This window comes from Carassius auratus, chromosome 31, assembly GCF_003368295.1.
Source record: "Carassius auratus strain Wakin chromosome 31, ASM336829v1, whole genome shotgun sequence".
Taxonomy (NCBI): Eukaryota; Metazoa; Chordata; class Actinopteri; order Cypriniformes; family Cyprinidae; genus Carassius; species Carassius auratus.
Genome location: NC_039273.1, coordinates 8,742,667 through 8,767,747, shown reverse-complemented (window position 1 = coordinate 8,767,747; position 25,081 = coordinate 8,742,667). Strand labels below are relative to the sequence as shown.

Sequence of the window (25,081 nt, the reverse complement as noted above, 5' to 3'; positions counted from 1 at the left end):
TTTCAATTCATGATTTAAATTGAATTGACCACAAACTACAGGATGTAGAATTGGAACAGTGGAACGGTACATAACCGTTAAAACAGTGAACAAATGATGACCTCATGGCTCAAACAGTCACATTTAAGTAACTGAGAGGGATATAAAACAGGATGTCCTGTGTGTCTCAAAGCGTAAAGGCACAGAGGCAAGCAATTACAGCATAAGCCTGGATTTTGGTCAGCCATCATAATGATTTTCTAATGGCACATCTAAGTACAACACCAAAACAAGATCCCACTAAGCTTGAAGCTGTTTGTGGGAGAGAGCTGAATGTTTAGTGAGTTAAAGCCCTAAACAAATGTAGACAAGACATTCACTCTCAGGGGAGGAACATGATTCAAGTGTTTAATCAAGGCTGTTAGACAGAGGAGCATAAGTAACCAGAACTAAAAACTTTAATCCAACCAAAGGGCTTTGACCATAAAGTAAACTAGATCTTTTATTTCATCCTTACTTGCACTGCAGTGTTTCGATAATCTCCAGAAACTCACAGATCAGATTTTGTTTTATTGTAAACTGGAATAACCCATCCAGCGCATGCATGAAGTATGTCTCCAGTGTATATCTTGGCAGCAAAGAGTGGTCAGTGTCAGTGTTGACTGACAGAAGTACACTACGACTGGACATAAAGGTCCTGGGAAACAAACCAGCCCAATATCGTATACCGTATCAGTATTCCACTTTGGAAGAAATACTGTTAACATAAAGTTTAAGCTTAAAAGCAAATATTGCCTTCCAATTGCAATTCCTGAGAATAAAATTACAATGAAACTGTTAAAATCATGGATGCGTAGTCCTAGAAAATGGGCTACTACCAAGAACATAGATATTCAGAAAAAAACAGTTCAGAGAATCCCAAGGGAAATACTGTTTCAGAACTAAAACCTAATTGCATTGCTTAGCCAACCAAGAGCCATGCATGAACCCCAACCGACCCAACATGAAATCCAATTCCCCCAGCAAGGGTTAAATTCACAGTCACAGAGTGTCGCTCAAATTCTGAATTTAGGTCTTTGCTGGTAGACATGCTCAATCCCAAAGAGTGTTTGAAAAACCAATTAAAGAAACACAATAACATTCAACAGAAAGGAAAATTAGTTCAGGCAGCAGACTGTGAAAACTCCTTGAATTACAAAGGTGAAACAGACAGGTAACCTAAGAAGGGATGCAGCTTGCTCAGCATAAAACTGAAGAGATTCCCACAAAACAAAACAAAAACAAAAAAACACCCTATTGCCTAATACTACAACAGAATCATATGCACTGAAAGTTAATATTATGAGGCTCCTGGAAACACGGACGACAAAAGTAATAATGCATGTTTCGCATGCAATCTATATCAGCTGCAGTTGTTTATATTTCTGTATTAATTTTAACAGGAAACCGGTGCATGTCATCCACAGAGCAACAATGTGAGACACAGCATGCACAGCAGCAATGCCACGTACCTCTGAAGGACAGGAAGACTCGTGGAGCAGAAGCGGGTGGCAGGGAAGACAAAGTGCAGCTGTGGACCGAGACAGCTGAAAACACAGAGACCAGAAGGGTCCCCAGCACCAAAGTCCTGACTCCCTGCATGGTCACTATATCCAAAGACCCACAAGAGATTTATCCGGTCCTGCATGGAAAGGGAGGAAGGAAAGGGGTGAGGATCCAATTATATATTCATGATTAAGATTTCACATAACCATTCACTTATCTTTTTATTGAATGGAAGAAAATGGAAATTGATAATAGAGAGAGAACGATAAGTCACCTATTCACAAATGTATTCACAAATATCTATCTTCACAAATATTTACACACTTGTACTTAATTGGTTGTCGGTTCCTGAATACGGAGTCTACCAATGGTAAAACACTGTTCTAAATTCTACGTGGAAACCTTCCACTTTGTCACATTGACTTATTATGATTAAAACTTTCATAATGCAGGTTATGTTTTTATTGTTGTGGTATAATGGCCATTTAGTCAACTGTATAAAAAATTAATAATAATAATAAAAATAAAATAATAATTCTTTTTTACATTACTTAAAATAACCAGCAAAGTATGTCATAAAACTAAACTGGTTCATCTCTGTCACAACTTATGTTTTTTTAATTATTATTATTCCAATAAAATCAAATTCATAAGCATATGACTTGCAAATTAAATTCAGTTATCAACAGCGGTGTCATTTACATTTTCAACAAAAACAAATCTCAATAAATCTATCAAAATATCAATTGTAATCGGATTTCAGTGCCGTGTAATGGACTGATCCTCTTAAAAATATTATATAAAAACATTTGGATAATAACAGTGCTGCTGATCTTCTGTAAAAACAAGAATTTATTATTCTGAAGCATGAAAACATGTTACTCATAAATGAACACAGAACACACCTACAAAACGTCGGTCACAAACGATCCTGTGTGTCCGAGTGTAAAAATAATTTGCGATCCAGCGCAAAGAAAACGCACAGAAACCAAAACAATGCGTCAGGTCAAAAGTAACTTGCATACACGTGTCCACAAAGTAGTCGCTCCTTTAAACTAATTTATGTGACTGTGATTCCGTGGCAGTTCAAATGAAGTGCACGTATCCCTTCTCGCCCGGAGTTTTTAAACGCGTCTCGTGTATTTTCGTCCACGCAGCAGCAGCGCACGCTTCAGGTCCACTGACTGTCTGCTGCTGAAGTAGTCTGGCAGGTGGATGGAGCGCTGTTACTCCCCCTGGGCGGAGACTTACCTTAAAAGTAACACCCATTTATGTTTTCAACGCAATTAGGCATTGCAATGCATGCGGCAAAATCAAAACAAAAACACGAGACATGCTGGTAATGGGGGTGCAGCGCTTATCTTCACTAAATCACACGCAAACACGCGAACGACTCTCGCGTGCGCTCGCCTCGCGCTCTCACTCTCTATCACTCTAGGCGACGCCCACGCGCTACACCCGTTCACAACAGAAGCACACAGTTATTTGAAGATAAAAGACTACATTTTCAGTGCATTGCTCTGATAATATAGGAAACAATGTGTCTATAATTATAAGCTAATGGTATCTATATGTATTAAACATTAAGATAGAACACACTTCTTAATGGAAAACGTGTCTTTTTCTGATACTAAATGGCCCCCCGAAATTTTTTTGTATTAAATAATGATGGAGAAACACAGTTTGTATAAAAATGAATTACAAAGCTTGTTTCACATCCAGCATGGAGCAGTATACTTCTATACTAGCCTATACACTGTAGTATGCATAAACCATTTGAAATAACTAGGATATCAAAAGGATGTATTCTTTACTATCCCATGAGGCTGCATGAGCTGAGGATGTGTCAGCCATTCATAAAACTGAAGCTAAAAAGAAATGTCTGAACACTTTGAGGCAGGCAACTCTGGCTGTTAAGTTGTTCCTTGTGGTTAAATTGCACTAGTTAAATTGAACAACAGCTAAATAATTTTTGGTCCAAATAGCCTACTCAAGTGTGCATCCGGTTTCTTTGCACTTTAACCTTTACTGAATTAAATGTTGATTTTATTACTGTTCACAAAACTAAAATTCATAGGTCTTCTGCTGCAAAATATATGATAAGCTCAGGGATTCTCATTAGCAACAAAATCTGCAGTATTATAAACATGATTTGATCAACTTAGCTCCAAATCAAACTTTCGTTGACAACCTCATGGATCAAGACATTTTCACAGTGCATGATGACAAACAGATGTGTTTGTTGTTATTCAGCACAGTGAAAGAGACAAGGGCTCAATCCACGAGTGATTTCTCTGGTGAGAACCAGTACCAGTTTTTTGTTATTGTTGTTGTTTTTTGATTTTATGACAATATAGAATAAATTATGAAATTATGAAATCCACCCCCTGAGGAGAAAGGGTCGAGAATGGCAAATAAGTGCAGAACACATGAGGTTACGAGAGATTTGTTGGGACTTTCCTTTAAAAACAGCATAGAGCGCAGCATGATGATTTGTAGATTTGTTTATTTTAATGTGTTGCACTCTCAGTCAAGCCCCTCTTTGCATTGTCATATGAACACACACAGAACCTGGAGTCTGAATGCATTATGGATTTTGAATGCATTCTTGTGTGTCCGAGTATTTGTGCAAAACAGCACAACCTGAGGTTAGACCAAGTTTGGCCAAAAAATCCATTGCCTAACCACATGCCAGTTCATCAAATAAATGGATGAATTGCAACACACATCCAAACCACAATATACAAACCTTTAATTAAGAATGCTCAGCTCACTGACAGATTTGTGAATTACATTTTATCTATGTTACAGTTTAAGTGCTTGTGCTGTGTGTGTGTGTGCGTGTGTGTGCGTGTGTGTGTGTGTGTGTGTGTGTGTGTGATAAAGAAAAAATGAGAATGAGAGTAATTTAGAGTGGGAAGTCAATGTTGCAATGTTCTGACCTAATATAACTATCAACGTACATGCATTAATTAATCTGTCTTTAATGCTGTTTTGATTAGTGTTTTTTTTAAATGCAAAATATTTTCTAAATATGCCATTTGTACAGCACTTCTTCTTGCTATTCTCTATCCGGTCTCCAAAATAAAGGAATAGTTTACACAAAAAATGGACCTTAGCCCAAAATAAATAAAAAAATATATCAAAATATAGTTTTTTTCTTCATCAGAAGAGTTGCAGTTGAATGGGTGCTGTCAGAATGAGAGTCAAAACTGATAAACACATCACAATAATCCACAAGTAATCCACACTAGCCCATCAATTCATGTCAATTGAAGTGAATAGATATATTCATAACAAACAAATCTATAATTAAGCCATTTTTATCTGTAAAAAAATCACTTCGGTCCAAAATATAATAATCTATAATACATAATAATGCTTCCTCTAATGAAAAAGGTCCATCCCTTGTTGTGCTCTCACATCAAAATCCACGGACATATTTGTTTAGAACTGTTTTGAACTATCTTTGCTTGTAAATGTTTCTTCATCTGTGCATATTTCTCTCCTGATTCAGACGGGAAAATTTTAGTTTAGCTGATATTGTGGATAGAGGACTATTTCAGCCAGAAACAAGAGTTTGCAATTAAGTGTCTTAATGGTGGATTTATTTCTTACAAACACAGAGCATTTGACTTCACAAGATGTTAATTAATAGACTGTTTGATGTGTATTATTGTGATGCTTTTATCAGCTTGGACTCTCATTCTGACGGCACCCATTCACTGCAGAGGATTCAATGGGCAAGTGAAGAAGTGCACAATAATTTTAAATCTGTTCCGATGAAGAAAAAAAACTCAACTACATCTTTGGTGACTAAGCTTAAGTAAATTAAAATTTTTGGCCAAACTCTTTCTTTAAGACAAAAAGCATGAATGTTTCATTACTTAAATTAGATTACATGCTTAAACATGTAACATTCCATGCAAAGTTTTCTGGGGAAAAAAAAGGTTATTAAAACAAAACGATAATAACTCTATTATGATGTTAAAAAATAAACTGTTTCTATAAACACAAAAGAAATATATGGGCTGGAGTTAAAATGAATCATTATTCTGTGATAGCTGATGAATGTCTGCCAGATTTCTCTTTGAAGTTGGAATGTGTGTGCAAACACTCTCTCCCTCTGTCTGTTGAGGCTAGTGAAGAAGCGCAGATGAAGATAGGCAGATCAAGAAGAGATTTCTTCCTTTCAACACCTGACTGTCTGCTAGCGAAGCATGTCATTCTGTGTGAGTGTGTGTTTGTGCACTAGAGGAAACAGCAAGTCTGAAGTCTTGATAGCCAAAATGACTCACTGTGTCTGGATTTCAAAAGCCTCATCAATGACAACCAAATGTAGCACACAACAATAACTTTGAATATGAGAGAATTAAAAATAAATGATTAAACCGAGTACTGTAAGCGAGAGTTCTGAACTGTAAGTGTCTGGTTGCATTTGGCTCAAGCAGACAGATAACAGGTCCAGACCCAGGATGACATTGACACAGAGACACAAAGTGGCCTTGATTTTCACATACCGAGCCAAGGCAATTACCACTCGCAGCAAAGTAAAGCATCTCATTATCTTTGCCTCAGTAGTCAGTCCAAGCACAGGCTTGTGTGTTGTGTGTGTGAGTATATTACAATCTATTTAATAAGATAGAAAGTAGATAAAGTAAGCGTGATTTGTATGATATATATTCAGTAAAGGTTTGATTCAGAGTGATCAAACCAAACCCAAAATATTTGCTCAGTATTTAAAACTGCCCACTCAGATAATTTTCCATTGTCTATATGCAAATATTACCATGAAATGTATAACTGCAGGCCTGTTAGGTTAACATACTGTAGAGTTACTCTACTTTTACATTTTCTGAATGATTTTCAGCGGTTCTTTGTGACGCTTCATAATCTAATTTATGATTATCATCAAATATCATGATTGTACAACCAGATGTTGGGTAGTAAAATCAAAATGACATCCAGAATGAGGCAGATGTCTTGGGATTTTAGAGATGACCGTATGGAATATTGTTCATGGGATCCATGGCATCTTCAGACATTATCTTTGATAATAATTAAAATCATCTGGGGAAATGAATAGATCCAGGCAATAGCATTAAAGTAGAATGGAAAGATACTTAGCACTTGAAAATCAGGGAGAAAAGGAACTGGAGGAAATGACATAATTCCTTTGTAGTTAATTTATAGATGAAGGTCTAGGGAAAGTTGTCTAGATCAGATTTTTCTGTATAGTTAGGATGTATTTCCACTAAGACAAAAACAATGCTTGATGGTAAAATAAGTTAAAATAAAATATTTATCTTATTTTTGGTTATTAAATCTACATAAAAATATAAGTAAAATATATTTAATGTTTTAAATTAAACTAATTAATTAATAATGAGGATATATTTCCCCTGTTCCCCCTAACCTAACATTATTTTGTTCTTGGGTGTACACTTCAAGCTAACAGTTATGATTCATGCATAGTCATGAAAAGAATACACATGCACACATGCAAGTCCATAAATATCTGTGTTTAGTTTTGCTTAATTTCTCTTATGACAGGCCTGCAGGAATATTCATTTTCTCACACACATAAACACACGCAGGTCAGGTCTCCTCTGGTGCTTGTAATGAATGATCATGTACTCACCCCTCAATCATGGCACAGGAGCTGCTACCTTTTACCTTTGAGATAAGACATTCAAAATGCACAGCCTCCGCCACCACTCTCAGCACCCCATCCTACTGTTCATTAGCATTTAAATGGGAAAGAGATAGCCGTGTTTGCCTGCAAGTCATATGCCTACAGCAAAGAGCAAAGAGACTTCAGTGGACTAGGCTTCTTCTGAATTTATCCCCGCAAATAACTGAGAACAACTACAGGAGCTTCTGCTTTTATCTCCAGCTGCTGACAAAAGACTGCTGGATTGTTGTCAAATTAGCTGTTGTGTTTATAGGAGGGTTTAGATTCAGCAATGCTGTTTCAAAAGCAGTTCACCAAACATCAGGAATGGCTATTTAATTCACATCTGCATATTCATGAGAACAGATATGGTTTGTTCCCTTTCAGTGTATTTGTACTAGAAATTTTCAATCTAACCAGTAAGTTTGGAATGTGTATTCAATTGCTCATGCACTTGCTAACTGATTGTTTAATAACTCTAAACATGTTTTGTTGCATTTACAAATGGTCAAAATTACTCCAAATTATTTTAAAACTCAACATTATTTTATTGGCAATAAACAGCATTTCCACATAAAATTGTTTTGACTTTAAAATAATTTTGAATATATATATATATATATATATATATATATATATATATATATATATATATGTAAACAATTTTATGTGGAAATGCTGTTTATTGCAGTTTATTGGTATTCTATTTGTCATATTGTCTTATTCATGTTTGTACAGCACTTTGGTAAACACATGCTGTTTCTAAAAAAGTGCTTTATAAATAAACTTTGACTTTGAGCTAAGATTTGGAGATATTTAGCATTAATTGACATGGTTTGAATTTAAAACTTCAAATTTCTGGAATTATTTCTTCCAAAAATGCAGATTTTGACTTTACAAGATTAACTGATGGGCTAGAGTCATGTAGATTACTTGTGGAGTATTGTGATGTTTTTATCGTCTGTTTGGATTCTCATTCTGACGGCACCCATTCACCCATTCAAGAGGATTCATTGGGAAGCAAGTGATGTAATGGTACATTTTTCCAAATTGGTTGTGATGAAAAAGCAAACTCATCTCTACATCTTGAATGGCCTGAGGGTTGGTAAAATGTTTTTGAAAATGTTCATTTTTGGGTGAATTATTATTTTAATGGCAATAACCATTATGTCCCTGGTCTTCTTAGAAGGTTAGCATTATCGGATGTGTTTAGAGTTACGGAAAGACATACTGCTGTGCCTGAAAGATCAATCTGTCAATCTTTGGAACAAGTAGCTTAAAAGATGATAGTCTGCTTGTTCTTGATTTTTTCCACATCCTTAACTGAAGCAACCAACACTACATTTTAAAGGAAAGGGAGCGCAAGTTTGACTAAAGACTTATGCGTGTTTACGATTTGTGGCCTCAGACGAGCAGTCATGTTTTAATAATGTTTTGTCTATGGTAGGTTTTTGATTTTGTGAGTGACCTACTATCCTTTTTGTAGATTTACAGTAAGAGTGTCACTGGATTTTCCTTTTTCCCAGAGCTGAAGGTATATAAGCTTCCCTGCATGGTCACATATGGATGTAATCATGGCTGTTACAAAGTGAGGTGTCCCACGAATAACAACAATGGTTTCATTTTCAAATGGGCCCCTGTCTGAAAGAGCCTCTCTCCTCACATCCCGCGGCCAGCAGGGTTGTGTAACCATCGTCCTGTCAGAGCTGGCTGAATAAAACCCACCTCAAACTCCAACTCGCCGCCCCAGAAAACCACAGACGGCCCCTAGTTGGAGGACTTGTCCGGTGAACGCTGAGGAAACATGCTCTAAATCTGAACTATGTACTAAATATACAAAATCCAAAGCTCTAGTGACTAAGAAAATGGGCTGAAGACATGAAGGATTCTACTGGAGTGGAAGTGATAGTTTCAGAACAAGAAAATTATGGTCGTGTGGGACTTTTTAGGGGATGGAAAGGAATGATCCAAGAACTGGACTTACAAGATCCAGTTCACTTGGGCTTAGATGAATACAATGAGAAATGAAGAACTGATGTGGGTCATCGCAGATTTGAGATACAGCATTACAGTCTACTGGGTACAAAAGTCTTTTTGAATGTTTTGTAAATGTTTATTTAGGCTACAAACTCCAGTTAACTCCCATTCCAAGTAACTTTTTTTGTTTTAGTTGTTTTCGTTTTTTTCTTTTTATTTACTTTCATGTCTTACCAAACTCATATGACTTTCTCTCGTGGAACACAAAAGGAGAAACATTGTCTAAGCCTCAGCTGATCATACAACTGATCAACAACAGGTGCATCTCAATAAATTAGAATGTTGTGGAAAAGTTAATTTATTTCAGTTATTCAACTCAAATTGTGAAACTCATGTATTAAATCAATTAAATGCACACAGACTGAAGTAGTTTATGTCTTTGGTTCTTTTAATTATGATGATTTTGGCTCACATTTAACAAAATCCCAACAATTCACAATCTCAACAAATTAGAATACTTCATAAGACCAATAAAATGAGTTGCTGGCCTTCTGGAAAGTATGTTCATTTACTGTACATGTACTCAATACTTGGTAGGGGCTCCTTTTGCTTTAATTACTGCCTCAATTCGGTGTGGCATGGAGGTGATCAGTTTGTAGCACTACTGAGGTGGTATGGAAGCCCAGGTTTCTTTGACAGTGGCCTTCTGCATTTTTTGGTCTCTTGTTTCTCATTTTCCTCTTGACAAGATTCTCTCTGGGGTTCAGGTCTGGTGAGTTTGCTGGTCAAGCACAACAACATCATGGTCATTTAACCAACTTTTGGTGCTTTTGGCAGTGTGGGCAGGTGCCAAATCCTGCTGGAAAATGAAATCAGCATCTTCAAAAAGCTTACCTCAGCAGAAGTAAGCACAAAGTGCTCCATAATTTCTTGGTAAACGGGTGCAGTGACTTTGGCTTCCAAAAAACACAACGGACCAACACTAGCAGATGACACTGCGCCCCAAATCACCACAGACTGTGGAAACTTAAAACTGGACTTCAAGCAACTTAGGCTATGAGCTTCTCCACCCTTCCTCCAGACTCTAGGACGTTGGTTTCCAAATGAAATACAAAACTTGCTCTCATCTGAAAAGATGCCTTTGGACCACTGGTCAACAGTCCAGTTCTTCTTCTCCTTAGCCCAGGTAAGACACCTCTGACATGGTCTGTGGTTCAGGAGTGGCTTAACAAGAGGAATACGACAGCTGTAGCCAAATTCCTTGACACGTCTGTATGCCTTGACCCCAGCCTGATTCCATTCCTTGTGAAGTTCACTCAAATTCTTGAATCGATTTTGCTTGACAATCCTCATAAGGCTGCGATTCTCTTGGTTGGTTGTGCATCTTTCTTGGTTCTTTGGCAATAAATGTTTGTGGCTTACCCTTCCCCATAGTTGTGTAGTGAGCCAAAGAGAGAGACCATTTTGAAGGCTCAGGAAACCTTTGCAGGTGTTTTGAGTTGATTAGCTGATTGGCATGTCACCATATTCTAATAGTGAATTGGTGGGTTTTTGTTAAATGTTAGCCAAAATCATCACAATTAAAGGAAACAAAGATTTAAACTACTTCTATCTGTGTTTATTTAATTTATTTAATACACAAGTTTCACAATTTCAGTTGAATTACTGTAATAAATGAACTTTTCCATTACTTTCTAATATATTGAGATGCACCTGTATTTAAGAGAGTGTATAGATACATTTAGATACATAGATACAAGTCATGTTAGTAAAGGCTGTATTTATTTAATCTAAAACACAGTGAAATTGTGAAATATTTTCTCTATTTTATTTAAATTCATTTTAAAATATAATTTATTTCTGTGATGGCAAAGCTGAATTTTCAGCAGCCATTACTTCAGTTGTCAGTGTCACATGATCTTTCAGAAATCATTGTAGAAAACACTTGTGGAAGTTGTGATATTGTGTATCTTCCGAATTTGTGATGAATATGCTGATTAACGAATCGGTGCAGTAGTCTATGTTCAGAGATGCTGACATTTTCACATTGGCACAGCTGCCCTCTGATTTAGGCCAAGAGCGACTGGCACATACAGCACTAAATCACTGAGCCATGTCTGAACATGTTTAAATCCCCCTGAATTAATAACTGTTAATCCTTTTTCCTCTGGTGGACATGAGAATGAGGATGACATAAATGTCAAATAAGCTCAGAATAAAATAGAAGTTTCCTCTGCATTTTTTGACCAACTGATCATATTTGTGCATTTACATTTTTTATATATCAAAGTTTAACCAAAGCAGACCCGTTTAGAGGTTTTCTGGGGAGCAAAACATATTTTTTTCCTCTCTTTTCTCCTCTTCTGCAGTGTTACCTCTTTCTATGTGCTATTACTATGGTATTATTGTTGGCTCACCTGTGATAAACTAGTGCTTCCTTATTTGCATGACTGTACTTTGGATAAAAGCATACATTATAATATCAAAGAAGTAGGAAAATCTTGAATGACATAGATGCTTCATCTGTAACATCAGCATATCAATTTAAGCTCTAGGGCAACATCCAGAACCAACAGTCATACAACATTTAAAGTGACGTAAATAAGCAGGGTCACCACAGTAAGATTCTATAACTCTATGATATGAGATGATGTAAAAACAACAAATGTTAGGAGAGAAGAATGACTACGTTCACACATCTGCTCCAGTAATTTCCGTGTTTTCAAGAGACCTGCTATCTCTTACCCAGATGTCAGCATGCAGTATGAGGTATCTGGTGCATGTGTATATGTGCACGCTCACCATGGTTCGGATTAAACATCAAATATAACATGTAGTTCTGATCTTAGTGATGTCACAGCTGCCCTTTTATTAATCCTTGAGGAATGTTTGTGATTGGCTGCAGCGTCTTCCACATCTTTAACCTCCTGATGTAACAAAACCCAAGTGATTTCCACAGCTATGGGTCTATATAAACCTCACTGCATGGTCTGTCAAAGAAACATTGATTATAGCAGCAATTATTCACGTTTAATAGCCAAATAACACCAGGTGTTACCCCAAATGTTAAAAGTACAATTAAACCTTTTTAATAACAATAATACGATTATTACTATTTACTAGTATATACTCATTTGTAAATTATTTTAGTACAATCAACAAAAGTAGCCATGAGAAAGTTAGTTGCTGACATATATGAAACAGCTTTTGCGTTTTAGATGCCTATACAGCAACATTATATGATAGGAAACAATATAAAATATATTTTCCCATACTGTAACCTCCAATTAAATGTGTAACCTCCACACTAGCATGCATATTGTATGTGTGTCCTTTTGACAAGACGTAATATAATATGATCTTCAAAAAAGCCAGTTCATCAGGAACAAAATTATCTGAATGGTTAACCTGGAGACCTCTTCCTAAAAATGAGTCAATTAAAAACTCCATAACTGAGCAGCATTTCTGCAGCATGAGCTGAAAAGTTCAAGCACTGTAACCTCATGTGACCTCTTGCTCATTATGCTCACCGGTATGTAGGGAGATGGTTGGCAGCAATGCCACTCTGTATCATGAATATTTAGTTATAATGATCAGTTCTAATTTTAACTGCATGTTAAATGAAATACATTGACTAGCACAGAGTCACAATTTTTTTCATTTTGCACAGATGAGCGTTTGACTGATGAGGTGGCATGTTATAAACATTGACACAACTACTCATTGTTCATTAACCATGTCCACTAATATAACAGTTCAGTCAATGTTTAATGTACTGTATATACATACACTCACTGATAAATTTGGGGTCAGTAATATTTTTAATCAGCAGAATGGCATTAAAATTGATCAAAAGTGACAGTACAATGTTACTAAATTTATTTCAAATTAAAAATGCTCTTTTGAACTTTCTATTCATCAAAGTACCCTGAAAAAAATACATTTAGCAGGATTTCCAAGGGGACAGTTGTGGCCTAATGGTTAGAGAGTCAGAATTGTAACCCAAAGGTCACAGGGTTTAAGTCTCGGTACCAGCAGGGATTGTAGGTGGGGGGAGTGAATAACCAGCGCTCTCTTCCACCCTCATGACTGAGGTGTCCTCGAGCAAAGCATCAAATCCCCAACTGCTCCCTGGGTGCTGCAGAAAAATGGCTGTTCACTGCTCTGGATGTGTGTTCACTGTTTGTGTGTGTGTGTGTGTGCACTCGGAAGGTTAAATGCAGTGCACAAATTCAGAGTATGGGACACCATATTTGGCCACAAGTCTTATACGTTTCGCTTTCATAAAAATGTTAAGCAGCACAACTGTTTTTAACACTTACAGTAGCAAATGTTTCTTGAGCACCAAATCAGCATATTAGAATGATTTCTGAAGAATCATGACTGGAGTAATGGCTGCTGAAAATTCAGCTTTGCAGTCATAGCAATCTGTGATAATATATTTTACAATATATGAAATAATATAAACTTCTTTTTTTAAAAATATATAAATAAATAAAAACACCAAGGTGTATATGTTTATGTATATGGACGGTATTTCACCTGTCATGATAAAAAGAGAAAACAAATCTTTCAGGAATCTGTCAAAAACTTGTTTAAAACTAAAAATTGTAATGTGATTTGTTAGGCAAATAACAAACCGAAACTCAGTGGAAGAAAATCTGTTTTAAAGTTTTAAAATTACATTGGTGTAGTATCTCTTTTAAAGTATCTCTGACTACTATAACTGACTACACATATAGTCTTTATTTGTGATAATGTTGGAAAACCATCATGGTATGGATCTCATTAACATAGGTGTGCGGGTCAGGCTTTGATAGACAGCGAGATGTCAATCAAAAGTTAACATCTTGAAGAATTGGATATTCTGTCCACCTCCACAGGTCAAAACCTATAAGATGGCATTTGTCTTCCTCCGAAAAAATGGTTCTCTTATATCTGAACAACAAATTCTAGACCAAGACTTCACTTTGAGACACTGTGCTGTAAAAGTGAAAAGGTTCCATCAGAGCTCCTCAGTTTTTAATGACTAGAAATGTAATTTACACCTTTAATTTTACATTAGCTGATGCATGAGGTGCATTTGTCAGTGTTCATGCTTGTCTTACCTTCCTACTCACCTTCAAACACTCACACCTCTCTCTTTCTCTTGCTTTCTCAATCTGAATTGGATAATGTAAGAAAAGTTTACAGCTGTTAAAATGATAGTTTATAAACATTTTCTGTGAAACATAAAATAAAATTTAGAAAAATGTCTGCTTTTTTTCTATACATTGAAGAACAACTGGGCACTCAACGATCTTAAAAACATATTTTTCTTTTCTGCAGATAAAACAGGCATACAGATTTGTGACATGAGGATGAGTATACAGTATTATGACAGCACTTTCAGTTTCGGATGAACTATACTTAAGATTGTTATGAAAAAATAAAACACAAATATTGTTCCTCTAGGTGTCTTAAATCAAAGTCTATTTAATTTAAGTGTTGTCCATTGTGTTTGGTAAAACAAAACAAAAAAAGTACAAACAAAATTAAAATATGTACAAAAATATTACACATAAATAGTCTTTATAGGTGCATAAGGTTTTAAAATCCAAGGTAAACAATAAATACCTCAGGTTTCCAAATGAGTCTTGAAGATGTGCCAGCTATGATCACATGGCCAAAACAACAACATTAAAATAGGTAATATTATATAATAATAGTCCTTGGGTGCATACCAGCAAATAAGGGTTTTAAAATTACAAAAATGCATAAATTAACTCAAGTTTTACAATTAATCTTGAGGATGTGCCACCTAGTATCTCATGATCATACAGTAAATAACAAAATTACTTTAGACCAATTCCCACCCTATCGACAGACGCAGACCAACGCCAACAGCCGACATTGTACAGTACATCACTTCTCAGACATGCCAAGAGTCACCAAACGCTGATTCAACATTCAGTCATTGAAAACAAGCGCCAACCACTGCCAACAGACGATGACAAGGCTGACACAACTGATCAGACAAAACCTGACAAATGTGCCTGTTGTGGTCTTCGTATGTATCCTGTGCTAACAGACTTTTGAAAGAGGCTATAGACAAATGCTGTAACATAGACATTTGAAAGTTAAGCATCTCATCAGTATTCAGATTTTTAGTAAACTAATGTGTGTTTTTCAATAGGACAAATTAATAAAGTATTTCCTGAAAATGTGTTTTCAGACAGTCTAAACTCATATAGCTCATATATACATATATACATATATACAGCTTACATAAGAATGTACTGTGACAAAACATGCAAGATCTTAAATATTCATGGCGCATTCCTCAGTTTTCAGTCTTTGTAGTTGTTCTGTATGGTTGTAAGTCTGAGCTAAATTTCTCTTGTTTGTGCAGTGTAGAGCCTTCATATGCCTCTTTAACTATGCCTTTGTGCATTTGCGTGTGTGTCTCTGTGTGTGCATGTCTGATACCTCTGCTCATTATTCTGTCAGGTCTCAAACAACACTATGGGAAATGTGACACGCTGATAGGACTTGCTTATGAACCGAAGCTGATAACAGGCGTTCAGAAGTATTTGTGTGGGTGTGATATATAGAGAGTTTTAAGTAAATTAAGGTTTGTTTTATCCACATCAAACAAGCTTTTATCTGCAAAAGGCACCATAATTACAATTCAGTGTGGAGCAAAATGTCCTAATTTGGACTAATTCATTTACAGCTTGAAATAATAAAGTGTAAATACTGAGTTTGAGCTTAAAAAGCAGGATAAAAAAAGTAATGCATATAAAATATTTGTGGTTATTCTACATGCACTAGCTCGTGGTTATTTTTGACCGACATCAATCTGCAAAGAGGAACATGTGTTGATTAAAACTGATGCTTCAACAAGAAAATGAGTCACTCATGAAGAAATCAAAGAACTATCTATATCTCCCTCCCTCTTTCTCTGTCAGTCAGAGGTTGGTGCTCCTCTAATCAGCTGTCATCAGTGTAAATGTGAGCCGACTGCTCTTGGCCGCTGATGACATCAGGCAGCTCACTGCTGTCAACTCCCATTAGCCCTCACTAGCGTCATAGCAGACTTCTGCCCCATTAGCAGCATGGCAATATACATTATACACACCATAGCCTAAAAAAAGGTGTTATGAAACATTTTTTTGGCCAAAAATACAGCCAGCTGACCATCTGCGGCATAGACGTTTGAGAAACAAAGCACAGATGCTGCAGGAACATCCTCCCAACATGTGTGTTAATGATTATGCAAAATAACCTGACAAAATGTAAGGTCCTGTAAACATGTTAAGGCCACAAAGTTTAAATCCACTGCCCACTACACCAATTTTGCGCTCCTATCTATTATTAATTATCAATAACTACTGTCGTGATGAAGTCACGGCCACCTCATCAGCCTTGGCATCCTAATCTGCACTATAGGGGAAAGAGCAGGGGGATTGGATGGGGGTGGGTCATCTCACCCTTTGGCTTCATATCTGAGGAGCTTCACATGTGACCAACTGCAAAGGAGGGTCCTTTCAATAATAATGCAGCACCAGAAGGTTTCACCCTCAGCCTGAGACAGAGAGTGAGTTGACAGGTCTGTGCCGATGGCTGGTATTGAACATATGTGCACCTGGATGTGTTAATGCCTGTTACCCAACTGGGACCAGTTAACACGATTTTATCCACAGAGGCAAAGCTCATTCTAATCATAAAGCGTTACAACAGCATGTGGAAAATTACTTTGGATAGTTTGACGATTTGTAAAATGGGAAATCCTTGTAATTTTCCTTCCCCGGGGGAAAAACAATCCAATCTATACTGAGTTCACTAACTATGCAAATTAAAATAATTTTTTTTTTTTTTCTGATCCTCATGCTATATTAGGCCAACATTTAAAGTAGGCTAACTAACCATATGGAACCATCCCTATACCCCCCCTCCCCCCTTTCAAAAAAAGGTATCATTACAAATAAGGAATATTATGAAAAGCCTAAATTACATAAAATTTAATTAAAACTATTATTATTACCATTGTAAATATTATTATTATAAAATATATTACATTTAATGCTGATATTGATGTATTTGTATCATTCAATTTTTTTATAATATGAAATTATACTCTACTATACTATAATATAAATAAAAATATTATATTTTATTTATATATAACATGTTTACAGTATGTGACCATACAGCAAATTATGCACAATTAAAAAATATAAATATAAATTAAAAAAATACATTTATAAATAAATAAAAATTTTGTCCATTATATATCCCCGTCAATTATCAGGGACAAGATCTGCATTAAAAAAAAAACTGACTCATGACAGGTGTGAAACACAATCCTGTAGTCTAGCCATATATAATAAAAGGTGTTTATAGTGTTTTATCTGACTTGGCTGTAGATATTAAAATATAGTTCTGCACAAGCGAGAGCACATGTTTGAAGATGATATGGTTTGAGGCAAGAAATGGCAGGAGAAAGCCTTTTTACAGAGATGGTTTAAGTGTGTATTATCCAAAACACTAATCTTATACACTCCCTCATTTAGATTAATCTGGACAAATCATGAACAAATCTTTACACATAAGCATCTGTTGTGAATTCAACATAAACCAAATAACTCTTGATAAACAACGTGAAGCAATATAATGTCAGAAATGTGGCTATTTTTGTTTGTTTGTGTTCAACAGACACTCCTGATCCTTTCAAATATGTGAATTCCTTTGAGTTTTGACCTCTGCTGGACCACATTTATGAGATCGTAGTGTCCATCGGGTCTGCCATGCTTATTAGACTGGTCACGCTGAACAAAATGAGCTTTGCCAAACACTGCAGACCACACACACACACAGACACACACAACCTGTTATTTCTTAGCACAGCTTGCTGACTTTCAATTACTCCCATTACTAAGTGCTTTTATTGCTTTAATGTGCTTACTACCCACTAATGTGGCCTGTGAACATTAAGGATAAACATTATTTTATTCATAGCTGAATGTTTAAATATGGACATAATTGTTTCTGTCTTGTTGGCAAGGTACATTCCATGTTACATTGTATAGATACCATCAATCATCTTTTCTTATAGACTGAATATTCATCACTAAATATAAGAACATGATGTTTCACTGAATACATGAAACCACAGTAAGAACTGATCCAGTCTTGTACTCACAGCTCATAAAAAGAAAGGCTGAAGAGATGAAGAGTCTCACCTGTCTGTGATGAATTATTCAGTGAAACTTCAGTGCTATGGTAAAGGAAATGCTTCAGGCTTGCTTAAGGTGATGTCCAACATGTTCCATCTGTGATAATCTGTCACAGACATCCAGAAAATGAGTGCAAGTACAATTAACACACACAAAGAAATACACATCTACAAACACACTCCATCTCACACTCTCTAAGCAGCATCTCAGAGAATTGTGTTACCATAGAGACAGAGGGATGAGCATTTTAATGAATAGTGGATGATGAGTGAAGAGTAAATACTGATAATGGGACCCTTTCAAGACCTCAGTTCCAAAAGACTCCTGCTCTCAAAATGTATTAGGAATTACTATTGTCTTATATTTTTCATTAACAGTTCTAGTACACTTTTAGTAATTGGCTAAAATACTGTAGTAATAGGGTATAGTATTTCTTTTTTATTTTATTCAATAACTTTAAAATTTAAAACCTTTTACATTTTATCGACTCCTCACACAATCACCATATAGCTTAAGAAGACTTAAAATATATTTAATAAATCAATATGGAAAACCTTTAATATGCTTTTTTTACTATTATGCTATTTTTACTTTTCATTGTGTAGAAAAAAGCATTGTGATCTCTTTTCTGTGGAACAAAAAATTATTTGTTTTCAAAAAAGAATGTGTAACCTTTAATATCTGAGGTGAACTGTCCCATTAAAAGATGTGCTTGGCAAAATTGCATCATAATTTAAAAAAAGAAGTTTAAAATCTCTTTATTCAAAGAGTCTTTCCCAGAAGTCATATATATATATATATATTTATATACACATTGAATGTCCTCTAAAATGGGACCTATGTAGCCCTGAAATGTCTCCAACCGTAAGTGCAGAAGCCTTGGCCAGATATGATGCCAGAACACTCCTAAAAATAAAGATAATCACAGTACTGACTCACAGAAAACATTCACACTCAGGCTGTGGTCCAATCACTGTCAGCCAGCAGTGGTCTTGCAGATCATATTGCAAAAATTGCTTGGAGAGTTGATGATTATTCTGTATCTACTACTAATACATAAGTTATTTATTTTTAAAAATCTCACGTGTGCAAACTTCGACCATCTTGTTAGGCAGAAATATCCCCCCTCTAAATAACCATCAGTCACAATCGTAGGACAGCAAGGGAAAAAGGGTTGGTGGGTTGGAATACAACTCAAGCAAAATAAATATATATTTATATCTATTTCACACCACAGCTGAAACAACATGAATAACAATATTTGGAATAATATCCTCTGAGGCCAGTCTACACAATACATCTCCATGACATGATTTTGAGCCTGATCTTACTCAATCTGAACAAAAATATGTGAGCTAGCAAAACTTGGTCCAATCTTGCTGAACAAACTTCCGAATGTTTGGCACAAGAGGATTCATGGTCCATCAACTCTCACATGTCCAGATGACCCTAAGAACATCCATCTGGTCAGGAGCTATTCAAAACATCTCCTCACCTTCCTATAGGCCACATGTTTTTCTACTGACACATAGAAACGCACAAATAGTTCTGTGCATTTTTGCTCGATTATCTTTTACTTTTTAAGCTTCAAGCGATTCAGAACTTCGCAAAAGAAAAGGTGTTTTTAACAAAATAGGCCTGCTTTTGTGCAGGCAATGAGTTCATGCTAACTTTAAGGTCTTCAAGTTATTGTCAACCCTTCAGTCATCTAAGTTCCTGTGTTCATCATTGCTCCAGCGTAAATAATTGTTGAAGGTGACAGTATTTACAGCCAGGGAAACAATGGAGATGCAGTCAGTCTCAAATAATGCTGAAATTGGAGAATTTGAGAGCAACAGGGATGTGTCATCACAAAATTCTCACCTGCCATCTTCATAGTCTTGTTATTTTGATGGGTTTTCTATTGCACTAAAGTCCTTTATTACATTCTCTTCCTCGCTTGGCTTGATTTCCTTTGGATTTTGGCCTCTAAATCTAATAGTCAATGACTAGGTCTGGAAAAACTGAAATGAGAGAATGAAAAGATGCTAACTACAGCTGTAAAGAATAGTTCACCCCCAAATTTTTCAGGATTTAATGACCTTCTTGTTCAAAAATGTAAGCTTTAAAATTCATCATTTCTACGGTAGTTTTCATATCTAATTTAGCCTTATTAACAAATATTCAAATGTCCCATGTCAGGATTAGTCACATATCACAAAACTGACTACATTTTTAACCTAAGGTTATGTATCTAAAGCCATCATATCTGAACAAATGCCACAAAAAATTACTATAATGACAAAGATTCTTGATTAAGTGTCTGTTAATCACACATAATTATTTGTATGATACTTTTTGTTTAAATTATAAGGGTGTCAGCCAGTATTACTATTTACTTTCATCCTAGGGTGAACTGTTTCTTTAAATTGAGGAATACCCAAATAGAAGTGGCACTGTAATAGGAATTTAAAATAATTAAGAGTTTAAAAGGTTTTAGAGCACTTCTAACACGTTTTTTCTTTTCTTTTTTTTCTATGTAATCTATACAAAACTTAAAGGGGGGGGTGAAATGCTCATTTTCACTCAATATCCTGTTAATCTTGAGTACCTATAGAGTAGTACTGCATCCCCTTCATATCTCCAAAAAGTCTTTAGTTTTATAATATTTATAAGAGAAAAATTCGATTTTTTTCGGAAAAACACGAGTGCCTAGAGGCGTGACGTGTGGGCGGAGCTAAAGAATCACGAGCACCAGTAGGCTTTTGCGTTGAGAGCGTTTGGAAGTTGTGACATTACCGTGAGGAAAAAAAACATCTTCCAAAACAAACCATGGCTAACAGTCAGATTCAGCCGTTTATTTACGAGCCAGAATCAGAAACTGAACGAGAGCAGCAGCAGCAACGACTTGCTCCGAGCGGGGCTCGAACCCGGGTCTCCGACATGGGAGGCGGACGCACTAACAAGGAGGCAGAGATATTTTACGCAGTTTTACTCACCGCCTGCGGATCCAACACACGATCGTGACCCTTTTTCGTTGGGATTGCATCATCCTTAAGAAAAAAACTATACGCAAATCCGGCGTCAAACTGGGACTTGTTTGTAAAACAAGCATCTTCGAAATGCAGGGAACAAACAAAAACACTTGCACAACTCCGTCGATGCTCTTTAAAAATAAACTCCGTCCACTGGTCCCTTAATGTTTTTTTTTTTTTGGTAATCTGTGCAGGGTTGTCTTGCCCTGGCAACCAAAAACACACTCCTTTTGTGACATTTCGCGACGCTCTCGCTCTGATCAGTGAGTCTGTTGTGCTCTCAGTGCTGTGCTATACGGGAGCGCGCGCTCTTCCGGCAGAAGAAAAACTTTCCGAAACTTGTGACAAACCGGAAGGAGTATTTTTGGAACTAAAATACTCCTTCAAACGGACAACTTAATTTTTGAAACTTTGTCCATGTTTAGCATGGGAATCCAACTCTTTAACAGTGTAAAAAACTCAGTATGTATGAAATAGCATTTCACCCCCCCCCCCCCCCCTCAACATTAAACCACACCTGCAAAAATATTTGAGGCTGATGCTTATGCTTCTAAATACTGTATGTTATTTTATACAGACTGAACACACCATATGATTTGAAAGCAAGCAGCAAACGAGCTTCCTTTTCATAGTCACTTGGTTGTCCACTCATTTCCTCCACCATATGGAGAACTTCCTTTCACCAAACTACACTGGCTGGCAAATATTAGTGGAGCGAAGGTTTGTCAATGGCCACAAAGGATGTGCCCCCTGATCTTTGCCCCTGTACTGTAACTCATAGCGTCTGATTTGTGTTTCCATGTGGCTCAAGTTGATGCGTGACCCCGGAAGGATTAATGAGAAAACAGGGTTTCGTTTCAAGCTTCAGGGAACCAGTTTCTGTTTAAAAGTACATCTTTTGTTGGTGGAGTTTGTTCTCTGTTGGCAAAGTAAGGATGACGTGTACAAAGTGAGACTGATTAGATGAGACGGGAGAGATGAGACAGAAATATGATCATTGCCTTACACTTGGAGGGAAACATGGGTTTGAGTGCTTTTAAATCCCAAGCACATGTGTGGTAGAAGACATCATGTCGCATGGGACCTTGGTCAGAATTAATCACATTCACTGACTTTTCTCTTGACATGCACGCACACACACCCAGAGACATAGATCATATATCTGTGATTCCCAAAGAACCTTGTCTTGACTCTAGTTATGTTGTCTCTTTGTAAGATAGACCATTTAACTTAATTTAAGATGATACAAAAAACTTAATCAAGTGTTATTTATTTGTTATCTTTATTTGCATGTTAACACATGGAAATCACTTCATTCCAATAAAAAAAAAAAAAAAAGCATATTTCATGCTGGACAGCTTGATATGCTGTACCGTTTCAATAGCCTTTGATGTCCCTTTGGTGTCTCTTGCTCATGAAGATTTGGTTTCACTGACCTCTGCAGTCTTACAGTTTGTGTCCACCAGTCTTCAAAAGAGCGACAACTTCACAGCACTTGACCGCAACCTCTATCTTGTTATGCTGTTTGAGGCACATCCAGAGCAGAGGAGTCAAAAGCCAAGTACAGCCAAAAATAATCTGTTTATGGGAATCTCAAAGATGTGTTCAATGTTTATGCCCATAGCTAAACTCTGTGAAATTCCTGAGAGCTAACGACATAACACAGTACAACTTTATACAGGAAGGCAGCAGATTTGGCAATACTGAATGCTGTTTTTCATTTTCATTTTCATCATCTCATCTATTTGAACTATTCAGTTTGCACAAATTCTATTTTATATATCTGCCAATAAATAAATAAAATGTGTCAGCATTTTTTACATTGTGACATTTTACATTATTGTTTTATTAAAATCAACAGAGGCTACCATGAATCTTTATCATATAAATAATAAAATATATTTATTTATTAATACTTATTTTTATTTCTGCACTATATTATAAAAAAAAAAAAAATAAATATTCATATAAAATATGTATAATGCAATAAAATCTATATAATGTTAAAAAAAAATTCAGCTCAGATTTTCTTCACACTATTTTTTTTTTTTTTATGTCAGGTTGAAATGTAACAGGACATACATGCATGACATGCATTTAAAAGAAAAGTAAAATAATAGCAGAGTCCACACCACAACTTTAACAACAAAGAGGAACAATATCTTAGGAATAATGTTCAGAGTGTTTTTTTTTCAGCTAATGACATAAAAAATATATATATGACAGCCAATCAGAATCCACATTGTTTTGAGCTCAGCATTTAAAGTGGCAAACGACATAACTGCAGCACATGCTTATAAAAACAGGGTTATTGTGTGTTGGTGTGAGTTATCGTTATATTTACTGCTCCAGGTATGAACTGGCTTTTAGTCTTACATTTTATTTAAATGTTTCAAATGATGTGTATTCAAACATTCACTCCACCATGTACCTCACACCAACCTCAAAGTCAGTTCCGTAGTCTCTTTGCGATGATAATCAGTGCAATCTTCAAGCCCCCCCCCCCCCCCCCCATCTAAAATTGTATTTTCTACCAAATGGATCTCACATGTTTCTGCTGATCTTTGACACTGCACTACCTTCGGTTGTGATTGCATTGGCCTCCGTCACTTCTTTTGGGTAAGGTTCTCAGGTTTGGATTTTAACTGTATGTAACAAGATGGAAGAGAGAGAAACAATGAGAGAAGTTTGCAAATAGAATGGATTTGTTGCTCTTTGGGGAGGACAGGGTAGACATCCACTGATCACAACTGACATCACCTTTCACAGAGGAACAAGATTGTTTGCTGCGAGGTTAAATGGAAGTCTTAAACAAACATCCAGACCAATTTTAAACCCCAGAAGGCAATGTGAGGGTCTAGAGTTAGACACATTCACAGTATGGATCGTGTAAACAAACTATATACATGTTGAATGAATTTGATGAACTTTGGTTGTCGTGCCAGGTTTCCCTATCCAGAGCCTAGCAGCTGTTTTCAACAACACCACTTTCATAAAAAACGAAGAGTTATAAAAGTACATTCTACATTTAGACTTTTACATTTAAGTTTTTGGTTAATTGTTTGGGCCAAAACCACCTTCTGGTGCCACTTTCTTAGTACATTTTTACTAGCCACATAAACCTAAAGGGCCAAAGGCAACAGCTCAGAGTTTGTCCTTCCTCCCCAGTGGGCTTTAAACTGGCTCCTCACACTGATTTTTAGGGCCAGAGGAAATAGGTTTCAGCAAAACAGCACACTGAAAGGGAAGTGATTAATCGCAAGCGTCTCTTCCACAGCACATCCTGCTGAGCTGATATCCTTTGAGAGGCTTCGTCACTCCTGAGAGGTAAGCAGCACACCATTAAAATCAAGATAGGAATCTCACTTGTATCTAATGACCTGGGTTTCAAAGTTAAAAGCTCTTCATTCCAAATACATGATTGAGACAGAATGTTTTTGCCCCATTATTGATGTTTTTGCCCCCATACATTTTTTCATATGTATGGGGTGCAGCAATATGCAGCATATATATAAAAAATTAAATAAAATAAAACTATTTAAGGGTTACCATAAGGATCATTTAAATTGTTACATTATTTTAATTTATTATTTTCAACCAAAATTGCCATTACTCATGTGGGAAAAAAACCTTCACATTTCTTTAACAAGAAAAATAAAGTTCTTATACATCAT

At 36.2% G+C, this 25,081-nt stretch overlaps 1 protein-coding gene across 1 annotated transcript in view; it reads right to left on the bottom strand.

The window, feature by feature from the left end:
• LOC113050466 (semaphorin-3F-like) overlaps positions 1 to 3,157 on the bottom strand; it is a 42,792-nt gene extending 39,635 nt beyond the window's left edge. The window contains exons 1-2 of the mRNA XM_026213436.1: positions 2,430 to 3,157; positions 1,491 to 1,660 (exon numbers count right to left, since the gene is read on the bottom strand). Coding sequence (XP_026069221.1) covers positions 1,491 to 1,620 — 130 coding nt within the window. The 5' untranslated portion in view covers positions 1,621 to 1,660; positions 2,430 to 3,157. The remainder of the gene's footprint in view (positions 1 to 1,490; positions 1,661 to 2,429) is intronic.
• Positions 3,158 to 25,081: the final 21,924 nt, after the last annotated feature.